The sequence below is a fragment of the Oncorhynchus clarkii genome, unplaced genomic scaffold (assembly GCF_045791955.1).
Source record: "Oncorhynchus clarkii lewisi isolate Uvic-CL-2024 unplaced genomic scaffold, UVic_Ocla_1.0 unplaced_contig_11757_pilon_pilon, whole genome shotgun sequence".
NCBI classification, from domain to species: domain Eukaryota; kingdom Metazoa; phylum Chordata; class Actinopteri; order Salmoniformes; family Salmonidae; genus Oncorhynchus; species Oncorhynchus clarkii.
In genome coordinates, this window is record NW_027258801.1 from 29,826 (window position 1) to 42,231 (window position 12,406).

Below are 12,406 nucleotides of genomic sequence, written 5' to 3' on the forward strand. Positions count from 1 at the left end.
AAACCAGTATTTCTGTATTTACGCTGTAGTGCAGTATATTAGCAGGCATACATGTTTTCCTTACTGAATGGTTTTGTGGTAAAATAGCAACAGAGACCCCAGACAGATAGATGCTATCAGTTTTTAAAACATGACTTTGGCTCAGACAGCTTCTACATATAAATGCATAATAGAGACAGTGCATTCGGAAAGTGTTCAGACCCCTTCTGTTTTTCCACATTTAGTTACGTTACAACCTTATTCCAACATGTATTAAATGGTCCCGTTCGTTGTAACGAGGAGACCAAGGCGCAGCGTGATGAGAATACAGTCCTCTTTATTAAAGGAAGAGCACTTAAACAAACTAACAAAACAACAAAACAAACGTGAAGCTATAAACACTGGTGCTGACACAGACAACTAGACATAGACAATAACCCACCAAATACCCAAGGAATATGGCTACCTAAATATGGTCCCCAATCAGAGACAACGATAAACAGCTGCTTCTGATTGAGAACCAATCTAGGCAACCATAGACATAACAACACCTAGACTAGAAACAAGCCCATAAACATACAAAAACAGGACAAAAACACATATATCACCCTCGTCACACCCTGACCTAACCAAAATAATAAAGAAAACTAAGAAAACTAAGGTCAGGGCGTGACAGAAATAAATACAAATTCCCATCAATCTACACACAATACCCCATAATGACAAAGCGTAAACAGGTTTTTTGAAGTTTTTTCAAATGTATTAAAAATAGAAAACTGAAATACCTTATTTACATAAGTATTCAGACCCTTAGCTAAGAAACTCAAAATTGCGCTCAGGTGCGTCCTGTTTCCATTGATCATCCTTGGAGATGTTTCTACAACGTGATTGTTGTCCAGCTGTGGTAAATTAAATTCAATTGATTGGACATGATTTGGAAAGGCACACACCTGTCTATATACGGTCCTACAGTTGACAGTGCATGTCAGAGCAAAAACTAAGCCGTGAAGTCAAAGGAATTGTCTGAAGAGCTCCGAGATAGAATTGTGTCAAGGAACAGATCTGGGGAAGGGTACCAAATAATATCTGCAGCATTGAAGGGCACCAAGAACACAGTGGCCTCCATCATTCTTAAATGAAGTTAGGAACCACCAAGACTCTTCCTAGAGCTGGCCGCCCAGCCAAACTGAGCAATCGGGGAAGAAGGACTTTGGTCAGGGAGGTGATCAAGATCCTGATGGTCACTCTGACAGAGCTCCAGAGTTCCTGTGTGAAATTGGGAGAACCTTCCAGAGAACCTTCCAGAAGCCACTCCTCAGTAAAAGGCACATGACAGCATGCTTGGAGTTTGCCAAAAGATACCTAAAGGACTCTCAGACCATGAGAAACAAGATTCTCTGGACTAATGAAACCAAGATTGAACTCTTTGGCCTGAATGCCAAATGTCACATCTGGAGGAAACCTGGCATCATCCCTATGGTGAAACAGGGTGGTGGCTGCATCATGCTGTGGAGATGTTTTTTAGCAGCAGGGACTGGGAGACTAGTCAGGATCAAGGGAAAGATGAACGGAGAAAAGTACAGAGAGATCCTTGATGAAAACCTACTCCAGAGCACTCAGGACCTCAGACTGGGGTGAAGGTTCACCTTCCAACAGGACAACGACCATCCGTACACAGCCAAGACAACTCAAGAGTGGCATTCTCTGATTGTCTTTGAGTTGCCCAGCCAGAGCCCAGAATTGAACCCGATCGAACATCTCTGGAGAGACCTGAAAATAGCTGTGCAGCAACGCTCCCCATCCAACCTGACAGAGCTTGAGAGGATCTGCAGAGAAGAATGGGAGAAACGTCTAGCTTCATACCCAAGAAGGCTCGAGGCGGTAATCACTGCCAATGGTGCTTCAACAATGTACTGAGTAAAGGGTCTGAATACTTATGTCATTGTGATAAAAACCTTGTTTTTCCAAAATGTGTAAAAAGTCAAGGGGTCTGAATACTTTCTGAATGCACTGGACATGCTTACTGCATAGGCATTCCATAAGCAAGTTGTATGTGTTTGTTTTAGCACTCTGGGGAATTACCTTCAACTGGAAAAAGGAAAGTCAAGGGGTTAACAGATTCTTACAGATCATCTTGGGACCAACAATTGTAAATATATATTGATAATTACATTTTTTTAAGAATGGTTGAAGATTTAGCCTTTGCTCTTTGAATTCACGTTAGGATACCAACATGTTTACTGGGCTTAAAAGGAGAATAAAGGAACACTGACTGATATGAAGGAATATCCATCTGTTCTCATGTATAGTTCTACATTATATATTCTATCAGAATATAGAATGTAGAACTGTTTGAACATAGAATGTAGAACTATTAGAACATAGAATGTAGAACTATTAGAACATAGAATGTAGAACTATTAGAACATAGAATGTAGAACTATTAGAACATAGAATGTAGAACTGTTTGAACATAGAACGTATAACTATTAGAACATAGAATGTAGAACTGTTAGAACTATTAGGACATAGAACGTAGAACTATTAGGACATAGAATGTAGAACTTTTAGGACATAGAATGTAGAACTATTAGGACAGAATGTAGAACTATTAGGACATAGAATGTAGAACTATTAGAATGTAGAACTATGAGAACATAGAATGTAGAACTATTAGAATGTAGAACTCTTAGAACATAGAACTATTAGGACATAGAATGTAGAACCATTTCATTTGTTCCCTGTCATTGCTCAGTATCATTACATTGAGCTGTATGGAGAGCTGTGTTCTGAGCTGCATGGACCATAAGAAGGGTATAGCCCCGAACCAAACCCACTCTTAGTTTAAAACACCGTCCACATTAATGCAGCAGCTCTCATGCAATCCACTCTATTTTACTGGGCAATTTGCAAAACCAAAATCTTGCTTCATGGCGAGATAACTGTCAGAATCTGTCTCCCTGATAATAATTATAGCCTGGCAGAGGATGAAGCCAAGGACTGATGGATAGCCGTTCAGCATGTTGAGTTAATGCACTAAAATATTGAATACAACTCTCAATAACCTCTAGGCTATTCTGTAAACTTCAATCAGCAAGTGTTTTATTGACTTAAATGTAAACAGGGAATACTGCATATGGTCTGTTCTACAGTTTGTTTTGGGCTATCACAGTAAAGCAGAGATGTGTTTTTACTGTGGAACGCCGCGGTGGTTGGCTGTGGTCCGGTTAGGTCTGTGTATCCAAGCAGCAGGAGTATTTTGAGTGTTGGTGGGGAGACCACAACAACACAGATGACACCAGAGAGACTGCTCACTGGGATGTTGTGGGAAAACACTGTTGTGGAATAAATCCTGCTCGTTTATTTCAACTGCTTGTTTGTGTTTGTTTGTGCAGACAGGAAACCAGCACATATACCAACCCATAGGCAAACCAGGTAATGTCTCAGCCAATGTAATTACAAGTTTACCTTACACTTATTGTTTTCACTGTTCCCCTGGTTCTCTGACTCTAACTCTGACGAGCTCTGACACCGACTCTGACTAACTCTGACTGGCTCTGACAACGACACCGACTCTGACACCGACTCTGACTCTGACTGGCTCTGACTCTGACTGGCTCTAACTCTGACTGGCTCTGACTCTGACTGGCTCTGACTCTGACTGGCTCTGACTCTGACTGGCTCTGACTCTGACTGGCTCTGACTCTGACTGGCTCTAACTCTGACTGGCTCTGACTCTGACTGGCTCTGACTCTGACTGGCTCTGACTGGCTAACTCTGACTCTGACTGGCTCTGACTCTGACTGGCTCTGCCTCTGACTGGCTCTGACTCTAACTCTGACTGACTCTAACTCTGACTGGCTCTGACTCTGACTGGCTCTGACTCTGACTGGCTCTGACTCTGACTGGCTCTGACTCTGACTGGCTCTAACTCTGACTGATTCAGACTCTAACTCTGACTCCCTCAACTGTTCTAGCACATTCCTCAACCATTTTAACTGCTAAACTATGTTGACAGGCTGACAATTTGGCTATTTCTGCTAGGCCTGTGTTAGTTTCTGTTGCCATAATAATAGATATTTGATAGGAATATCGTTGAATCTGTGAGAGTTTGATAAGAAATGCTACAATTTCTGTGCATCTTCCATATAGTCATGTGTTGGATGTATTCCTTATGTAACTGATGATAGTCCTTTGCCTCCACATAACATGCATATATTGTACTATATGTTGTAGTTTAGGTATCTGTTGATTCTTTTGTACTCCAGTATCTGATGGGTCCTTTACCTCCACATAACATACATATATTGTACTATATGTTGTAGTTTAGGTATCTGTTGATTCTTTTGTACTCCAGTATCTGATGGGTCCTTTGCCTCCACAGAACATGCAGATCCACCAAAGAAACCCCCCCGTCCTGGAGCCCCCAGTCACCTGGGTAGTCTGGCCAGCCTGAACCCCGTGGACAGCTACAATGAGGGAGTGAAGGTAAGCTGATGCTCACATGTTTATTCTACCAATCAAACTTTACACGCATTCCACAACAATCCAGTGATTTGGCTTTATCGCTCAATTTAAGCCCACAGATTTACATGTCTCAAAGTTGTTTCAATTTATTTGTAGTTATTGTGTTGGTATTCTACTTTTGCATGTGCACTCCAAAACAAAGTGTTCATCCATCATTTTAAAGCTAGATTGAAATGATAACGAAGTGGGTCACCCCACCTCTGTTTTGGTAAAAGCTGAGGGATGGACCTGGAGAAATGTAACCACGTTCAAATTCATAGACAGAGCTGTGGATGCAAGGACTGGCCATCCATGATATCAACATGATAGTTGTAACCATGTTTTGAGGCTAAACAGTGTTTGTTTACATTTACTTTGTTTACAAACATCAGAGTAAAACAAGTTCATATGTTGGGTTCTGCTGAGGTACGACAGTTGAACTAAGCTCCTGAGGCATTTACAAGTTATATTCTTCAAATATCAATGAGTATATACACTGAGTGGACAAAACATTAGGAACACCTTCCTAATATTGAGTTGCACCCCCTCCCTTTTGCCCTCAGAACAGCCTCAATTTGTATGGGCATGGACTCTACAAGGTGTTGAAAGCGTTCCTCAGGGATGCTGGCCCATGTTGACTCCAATGCTTCGCACAGTTGTCAAGTTGGCTGGATGTCCTTTGGGTGGTGGACGATTCTTGATACACAGGGGAAACTGTTGAGTGTGAAAAACCCAGCAGTGTTGCAGTTCTTGAAACAAACCGGTGCACCTGGCTCCTACTACCATACCCATGTCTCAATTGTCTCAAGTCTTAAAAATCCTTTTTTAACCCGTCTCCTCCCCTTAATTTACACTGATGAAGTGGATTTAACAAGTGACATCAATAAGGGATCATAGTTTTTCACCTGGTCAGTCTGTCATGGAAAGAGCAGGTGTCCTTAATGTTTTGTACATTCAGTGTTTAATTCATTTATACGTGCAAGAATGGATGTTGCAATTAAGGATTCTATCTTTAAACTGAGAAGTTCATGACAATGCTTCTAAAACATGACTAACTGTCCTTATTTCTGTTAGAACATTCCTACATGACTTTACCATGTTGGCCAGATCACAACGACTACCACTGTATTTCAACTACACAGACTTCCCCTTTTCTATGACACCCAAAACACCGGAGATGTCACTATTTTCCCCAGTGATGGTTACTATGGCAACAGTCCGCTTGAGTTTCTCTGTGTCAGCATAGAACATCCAGGAGCGTTACCTTCCCGAAGTTATCCAAACTGTTAGCTCTGCTCTGCTACCACTGCCTTGGTGTCATTAGGCTGCGTCACAAATGGCACACTATTCCCTATATAGTGCACTACAGTACTTTTGACCAGAGTCCTATGGGCCCTGGTCAAAAGCAGTGCACTAAATAGGGGGCCTTTTGGGGTGCACCCTAAGCCTCAGCTAAAGCAGTCCCAGCTGTAGTTCACCCCCTCTCTCCTCCTTCCCCAAACACGCTCATAAATACCACACGATCGACCAGGCAGTCAGGCCTTCAATGTACCCTGGGAAGGAACACACTCTTTCCATTACACTGCCGCCTTACCATCAGCGTGGAAAATGATTTAACAAGAGGAATAGTCTAGCTAATGTGGTTCCTTGTTCCTGAGAAAGAAGCCAACATGTAAACACTGACATGGACATTATCAGCCCATCATGACTGGAACTGAGATGGTCAGACTGGGCTATGATATGACGCATCACAAATGGTTTCCTATTCCCTATATAGTACACTGCTTTTGACCAGAGCCCCATAGGCCCTAGTGGTAAAACGTTTTGCACTATATAGGAAATAGGATGTCATTTGTGACCCTATACTACTATGTACTCAGTACTGTACTAGCATGGCAACCTGTTCCCTGTTCTGATGAGGGAATCAGTGGGATTCATGCATAAGATAAACATGTGTCAAATAAAACACAAAGACTACATTTACACAGGCAGCACAATTCTGATATTTTGCCAGTAATTGGTCTTTTGACCAATCAGATCAGATCCTTTGCCAATAATTAGGTACATTTTCAGAATTGGGCTGCCTGTATAAACACAGACAAAGTTTCATGACCACAACATTTGAGTCACCACCTCTGTAGATATTTCAGTATTTACTCAACCAACCTCTCCAAAACCGTATTTATTTGTATGACACTTTGCTCTCTGGTGTTGTTGCGTGTACTGTTAATGCTTGTTGCATTAATATCTTCTCCCTCTTCTGTCCCTCTTGCCTCTGCCTTACTGTTGTTGAACTTAGCCCTGGCGGGTAAGAGAACACTGTGAATGTGTGTGTGTACGTTCATACGTGTGTGTGTGTGTGTGTGTGTGTGTGTGTGTGTGGTGTGTGTGTGTGTGTGTGTGTGTGTGTGTGTGTGTGTGTGTGTGTGTGTGTGTGTGTGTGTGTGTGTGTGTGTGTGTGTGTGTGTGTGTGTGTGTGTGTGTGTGTGTGTGTCTTTAGACCTAACTTCTCACAGAGTTGTCAATCAGTTGTAATTTGATGCTGAAAAGCAGGCTATGGGTTGGGTTGTGTAGTGGGGTGGGACAATGGAGTCCATCTGTATCTCTGGTAACAGTCAACTTCTAATGCATCATCTGATCTGGGGCGCTTTACAAATGGCACCCCATTCCCTATATAGTGTACTACTTTAGACCAGAGGGCCCTGGTCAGAAGTATAGTATATAAGAAATAGGGTGCCATTTGGGACTCAGACAGGGTTCATTCACCTGTTGTCTGTTCACTGAACCACTTTAGCCTTCTCATCCTAATGCATTTCTTCCATTCACCATACTGACACAACACCTCTTTACCATCGATAAAGTGGGTCTTATAGTGGGCCATGTAGTGGTCTTATAGTGGGCCATGTAGCGGTCTTATAGTGGGCCATGTAGAGGTCTTATAGTGGGCCATGTAGAGGTCTTATAGTGGGCCATGTAGAGGTCTTATAGTGGGCCATGTAGAGGTCTTATAGTGGGCCATGTAGCGGTCTTATAGTGGGCCATGTAGCGGTCTTATAGTGGGCCATGTAGAGGTCTTATAGTGGGCCATGTAGAGGTCTTATAGTGGGCCATGTAGAGGTCTTATAGTGGGCCATGTAGAGGTCTTATAGTGGGCCATGTAGCGGTCTTATAGCGGGCCATGTAGCGGTCTTATAGTGGGCCATGTAGTGCTTGTGTATGTTCAGATCTGTGTTTGTGTGGCCATAATAATGTGTTTGTCTACGACATTGTTTCAAACAACCCTCTGAATCCTAAACATAACACATTGACTTCTTCCTAAATGGGATCTGGGCACTTTTCACACTTTTGACATGATTTAGGAATAATGCTGAATTCCAAATAACTCCACTATAGAAAGTATTGTTTATTCCAGATGCTGACATCTTCCTAACATAACCTCTAACCCTCTCTAGACCCAATGTACAATTTCAAGGATATGTTTGACTTGATTTAGCCCCTGGTGACAGTCTCTACAAACATTTCAAATTCCTTGGGTGTTTTGTCATTGTGATTTACTACCATGAATGACTGTGGTGTTGACTGACTGGTGATATATACTGCCATCTATTGGTGAGAGTCAAGAAATGCAAGGTTGAACATTATATGAATCATCTTACCCGCTGTTATTTCTCCATCTCTGCTCACAGTGTATTTTTCTCCTTCATTCAGCTCCAGCCTCAGGAGATCAGTCCACCCCCCACTGCCAACCTGGACCGCTCTAATGACAAGGTCTATGAGAACGTCACAGGACTGGTGAAGGCTGTCATAGAGATGTCCAGTAAAATTCAGCCTGCGCCTCCCGAGGAATACGTGCCAATGGTCAAGGTAGGAGAGACACAGTGTTCATCGTCTCCACATTCAATCACCAGGGTTCATTGTAGCAAAACGTTTACGTTTCGTTCTTTTTGGAAGTGTTTTATCCATTTGACCTTCAGCAGACTCTCTTATCCAGAGAGACTTACAGTAGTGAGTCATTTAGCAGACTCTCTTATCCAGAGAGACTTACAGTAGTGAGTCATTTAACAGACTCTCTTATCCAGAGAAACTTACAGTAGTGAGTCATTTAGCAGACTCTCTTATCCAGAGAGACTTACAGTAGTGAGTCATTTAGCAGACTCTCTTATCCAGAGAGACTTACAGTAGTGAGTCATTTAGCAGACTCTCTTATCCAGAGAGACTTACAGTAGTGAGTCATTTAGCAGACTCTCTTATCCAGAGAGACTTACAGTAGTGAGTTATTTAGCATACTCTCTTATCCAGAGAGACTTACAGTAGTGAGTCATTTAGCAGACTCTCTTATCCAGAGAGACTTACAGTAGTGAGTCATTTACTCTTATCCAGAGAGACTTACAGTAGTGAGTCATTTAGCAGACTCCAGAGAGACTTACAGTAGTGAGTCATTTAGCAGACTCTCTTATCCAGAGAGACTTACAGTAGTGAGTCATTTAGCAGACTCTCTTATCCAGAGAGACTTACAGTAGTGAGTCATTTAGCAGACTCTCTTATCCAGAGAGACTTACAGTAGTGAGTCATTTAGCAGACTCTCTTATCCAGAGAGACTTACAGTAGTGAGTCATTTAGCAGACTCTCTTATCCAGAGAGACTTACAGTAGTGAGTCATTTAGACTTACAGACATTTAGCAGACTCTCTTATCCAGAGAGACTTACAGTAGTGAGTCATTTAGCAGACTCTCTTATCCAGGGAGACTTACAGTAGTGAGTCATTTAGCAGACTCTCTTATCCAGAGAGACTTACAGTAGTGAGTCATTTAGCACTCTCTTATCCAGAGAGACTTACTCTCTTATCCAGAGAGACTTACAGTAGTGAGTCATTTAGCAGACTATCTTATCCAGAGAGACTTACAGTAGTGAGTCATTTAGCAGACTCTCTTATCCAGAGAGACTTACAGTAGTGAGTCATTTAGCAGACTCTCTTATCCAGAGAGACTTACAGTAGTGAGTCATTTAGCAGACTCTCTTATCCAGAGAGACTTACAGTAGTGAGTCATTTAGCAGACTATCTTATCCAGAGAGACTTACAGTAGTGAGTCATTTAGCAGACTCTCTTATCCAGAGAGACTTACAGTAGTGAGTTATTTAGCAGACTCTCTTATCCAGAGAGACTTACAGTAGTGAGTTATTTAGCAGACTCAGAGAGACTTACAGTAGTGAGTAATTTAGCAGACTCTCTTATCCAGAGAGAGTCATTTAGCAGACTCTCTTATCCAGAGAGACTTACAGTAGTGAGTCATTTAGCAGACTCTCTTATCCAGAGAGACTTACAGTAGTGAGTCATTTAGCAGACTCTCTTATCCAGAGAGACGTACAGTAGTGAGTGCAAACATTTTCATACGGGTCCCCAGTGGGAATCGAACCCACAACATTGGCGTTGCAAGTGCCATGCTCTACCAGCTAAGCTACATGGGAAAGAACAGATTTCTAGGATTGGTTCATATGAGTATATTTGTGTTTCAGGATGTGGGTCTGGCACTGAGAACACTCCTGGCCACAGTGGATGAAACAATCACATTACTTCCAGCTAGCACACACAGAGAGGTACGTTAACCAGGCATGGGCCTCTTCTGATCCAGCACTATGTTAGTCCCGTCTGCAACCTCTTATACAGGACATTTTGTTTTAATTAGTTATATAATACTGGAATATGTGCACCCTGTTCTTTCGCTGAACCTATTTTTATTTTATCTTTCAATATATTATAATAATAATAATAATAATAATAATATATGGAACATTTCTGTTTTAATAAAGTACTATCTTATCTTAAAGGTGGAGATGGCCCAGAAGATGTTGAACTCTGACCTGGCGGAGCTGAACAACAAGATGAAGCTGGCCCAGCAGTACGTCATGACCAGCTTGCAGCAGGACTACAAGAAACAGATGCTGACGGCCGCCCACGCCCTGGCCGTAGACGCCAAGAACCTTCTAGACGTCATCGACCAGAGCCGGCTCAGGATGTTGGGCCAGGCCCGGCCGCCACCTCACTAGCGCTGTGGGAGGAGGGTGTGGAGTGTGGGATGAACTGACTCAACTCAAAGCTTCTGTCTGAATGACTGTCTGGACAGATGGAAGCCATGTGAAGGCAGCCTTGGGTTTGTTCACCTGTTCTGTCATGTCTAATCAGTGATTACTTCAAGGAAGGGAGGAATGAGGAAGATTTCACTGTGAAGGAATTTGAACGGGATACTGCTTCTACAGGACCATCATATGGACTGGACTCCATGTGCATCACCAGGCAGACTAGCGACCACCTCTGACCCTCACTCCCCAACACACCACTCCTTTTTATAGACTTGGAATCTTTGAAGAGTTATTTTATTTTAAGCTGCACCGATTGTGTCGGCTGACTAACTGTGAATTCCTACAGTCCCAGATTTCATCTGAAGAAGAATCAGGAGGCACACTTCAGAAACTGCTCCCCCCAAAGGACATATGGAGGATGATGTGGACAACACAACTGAACTGGAACCTCTCTGCTTTAGTAGACAGAACACTGAGCTCCTCACACTACGTCTAACATGTCTGCTTCATTGTTAACACTTGTCACAAGCTCAATAGTGATTCATGGAGGATCACAAACACTGGGATATATTTTGTCTTGGCTCAGTCTTGTCAAATAGGAGAGAATAAAGGATGAAATAAAATGATGACAAAAAGACAAAGCTGTGACAGTGCTTTCCTGTGGTTATGAATGACAGCCAAAGCTGTGACAGTGCTTTCCTGTGGTTATGAATGACAGCCAAAGCTGTGACAGTGCTTTCCTGTGGTTATGAATGACAGATAAAGCTGTGACAGTGCTTTCCTGTGGTTATGAATGACAGCCAAAGCTGTGACAGTGCTTTCCTGTGGTTATGAATGACAGACAAAGCTGTGACAGTGCTTTCCTGTGGTTATGAATGACAGACAAAGCTGTGACAGTGCTTTCCTGTGGTTATGAATGACAGCCAAAGCTGTGACAGTGCTTTCCTGTGGTTATGAATGACAGCCAAAGCTGTGACAGTGCTTTCCTGTGGTTATGAATTACAGACAAAGCTGTGACAGTGCTTTCCTGTGGTTATGAATGACAGGCAAAGCTGTGACAGTGCTTTCCTGTGGTTATGAATAACAGCCAAAGCTGTGACAGTGCTTTCCTGTGGTTATGAATGACAGATAAAGCTGTGACAGTGCTTTCCTGTGGTTATGAATGACAGCCAAAGCTGTGACAGTGCTTTCCTGTTGTTATGAATGACAGTCAAAGCAGTGACAGTGCTTTCCTGTGGTTATGAATGACAGTCAAAGCTGTGACAGTGCTTTCCTGTGGTTATGAATGACAGACAAAGCTGTGACAGTGCTTTCCTGTGGTTATGTGACAGACAAAGCTGTGACAGTGCTTTCCTGTGGTTACGAATGACAGCCAAAGCTGTGACAGTGCTTTCCTGTGGTTATGAATGACAGACAAAGCTGTGACAGTGCTTTCCTGTGGTTATGAATGACAGCCAAAGCTGTGACAGTGCTTTCCTGTGGTTATGAATGACAGCCAAAGCTGTGACAGTGCTTTCCTGTAGTTATGAATGACAGACAAAGCTGTGACAGTGCTTTCCTGTGGTTATGAATGACAGCCAAAGCTGTGACAGTGCTTTCCTGTGGTTATGAATGACAGCCAAAGCTGTGACAGTGCTTTCCTGTGGCTGTGACAGTGCTTTCCTGTGGTTATGAATGACAGCCAAAGCTGTGACAGTGCTTTCCTGTGGTTATGAATGACAGATAAAGCTGTGACAGTGCTTTCCTGTGGTTATGAATGACAGCCAAAGCTGTGACAGTGCTTTCCTGTGGTTATGAATGACAGACAAAGCTGTGACAGTGCTTTCCTGTGGTTATGAATGAC

The 12,406-nt window shown here is 42.6% G+C and overlaps 1 protein-coding gene across 1 annotated transcript in view; it reads left to right on the top strand.

The window, feature by feature from the left end:
• Nucleotides 1-11,139, top strand: part of LOC139398589 (focal adhesion kinase 1-like) — a gene marked incomplete at its 5' end in the record, with an annotated part of 40,220 nt that extends 29,081 nt beyond the window's left edge. The window contains 5 exon segments of the mRNA XM_071144506.1: nt 3,375-3,414; nt 4,364-4,467; nt 8,194-8,349; nt 10,000-10,080; nt 10,312-11,139. Coding sequence (XP_071000607.1) covers nt 3,375-3,414; nt 4,364-4,467; nt 8,194-8,349; nt 10,000-10,080; nt 10,312-10,530 — 600 coding nt within the window.
• Between the last annotated feature and the right edge of the window lie 1,267 nt (nt 11,140-12,406).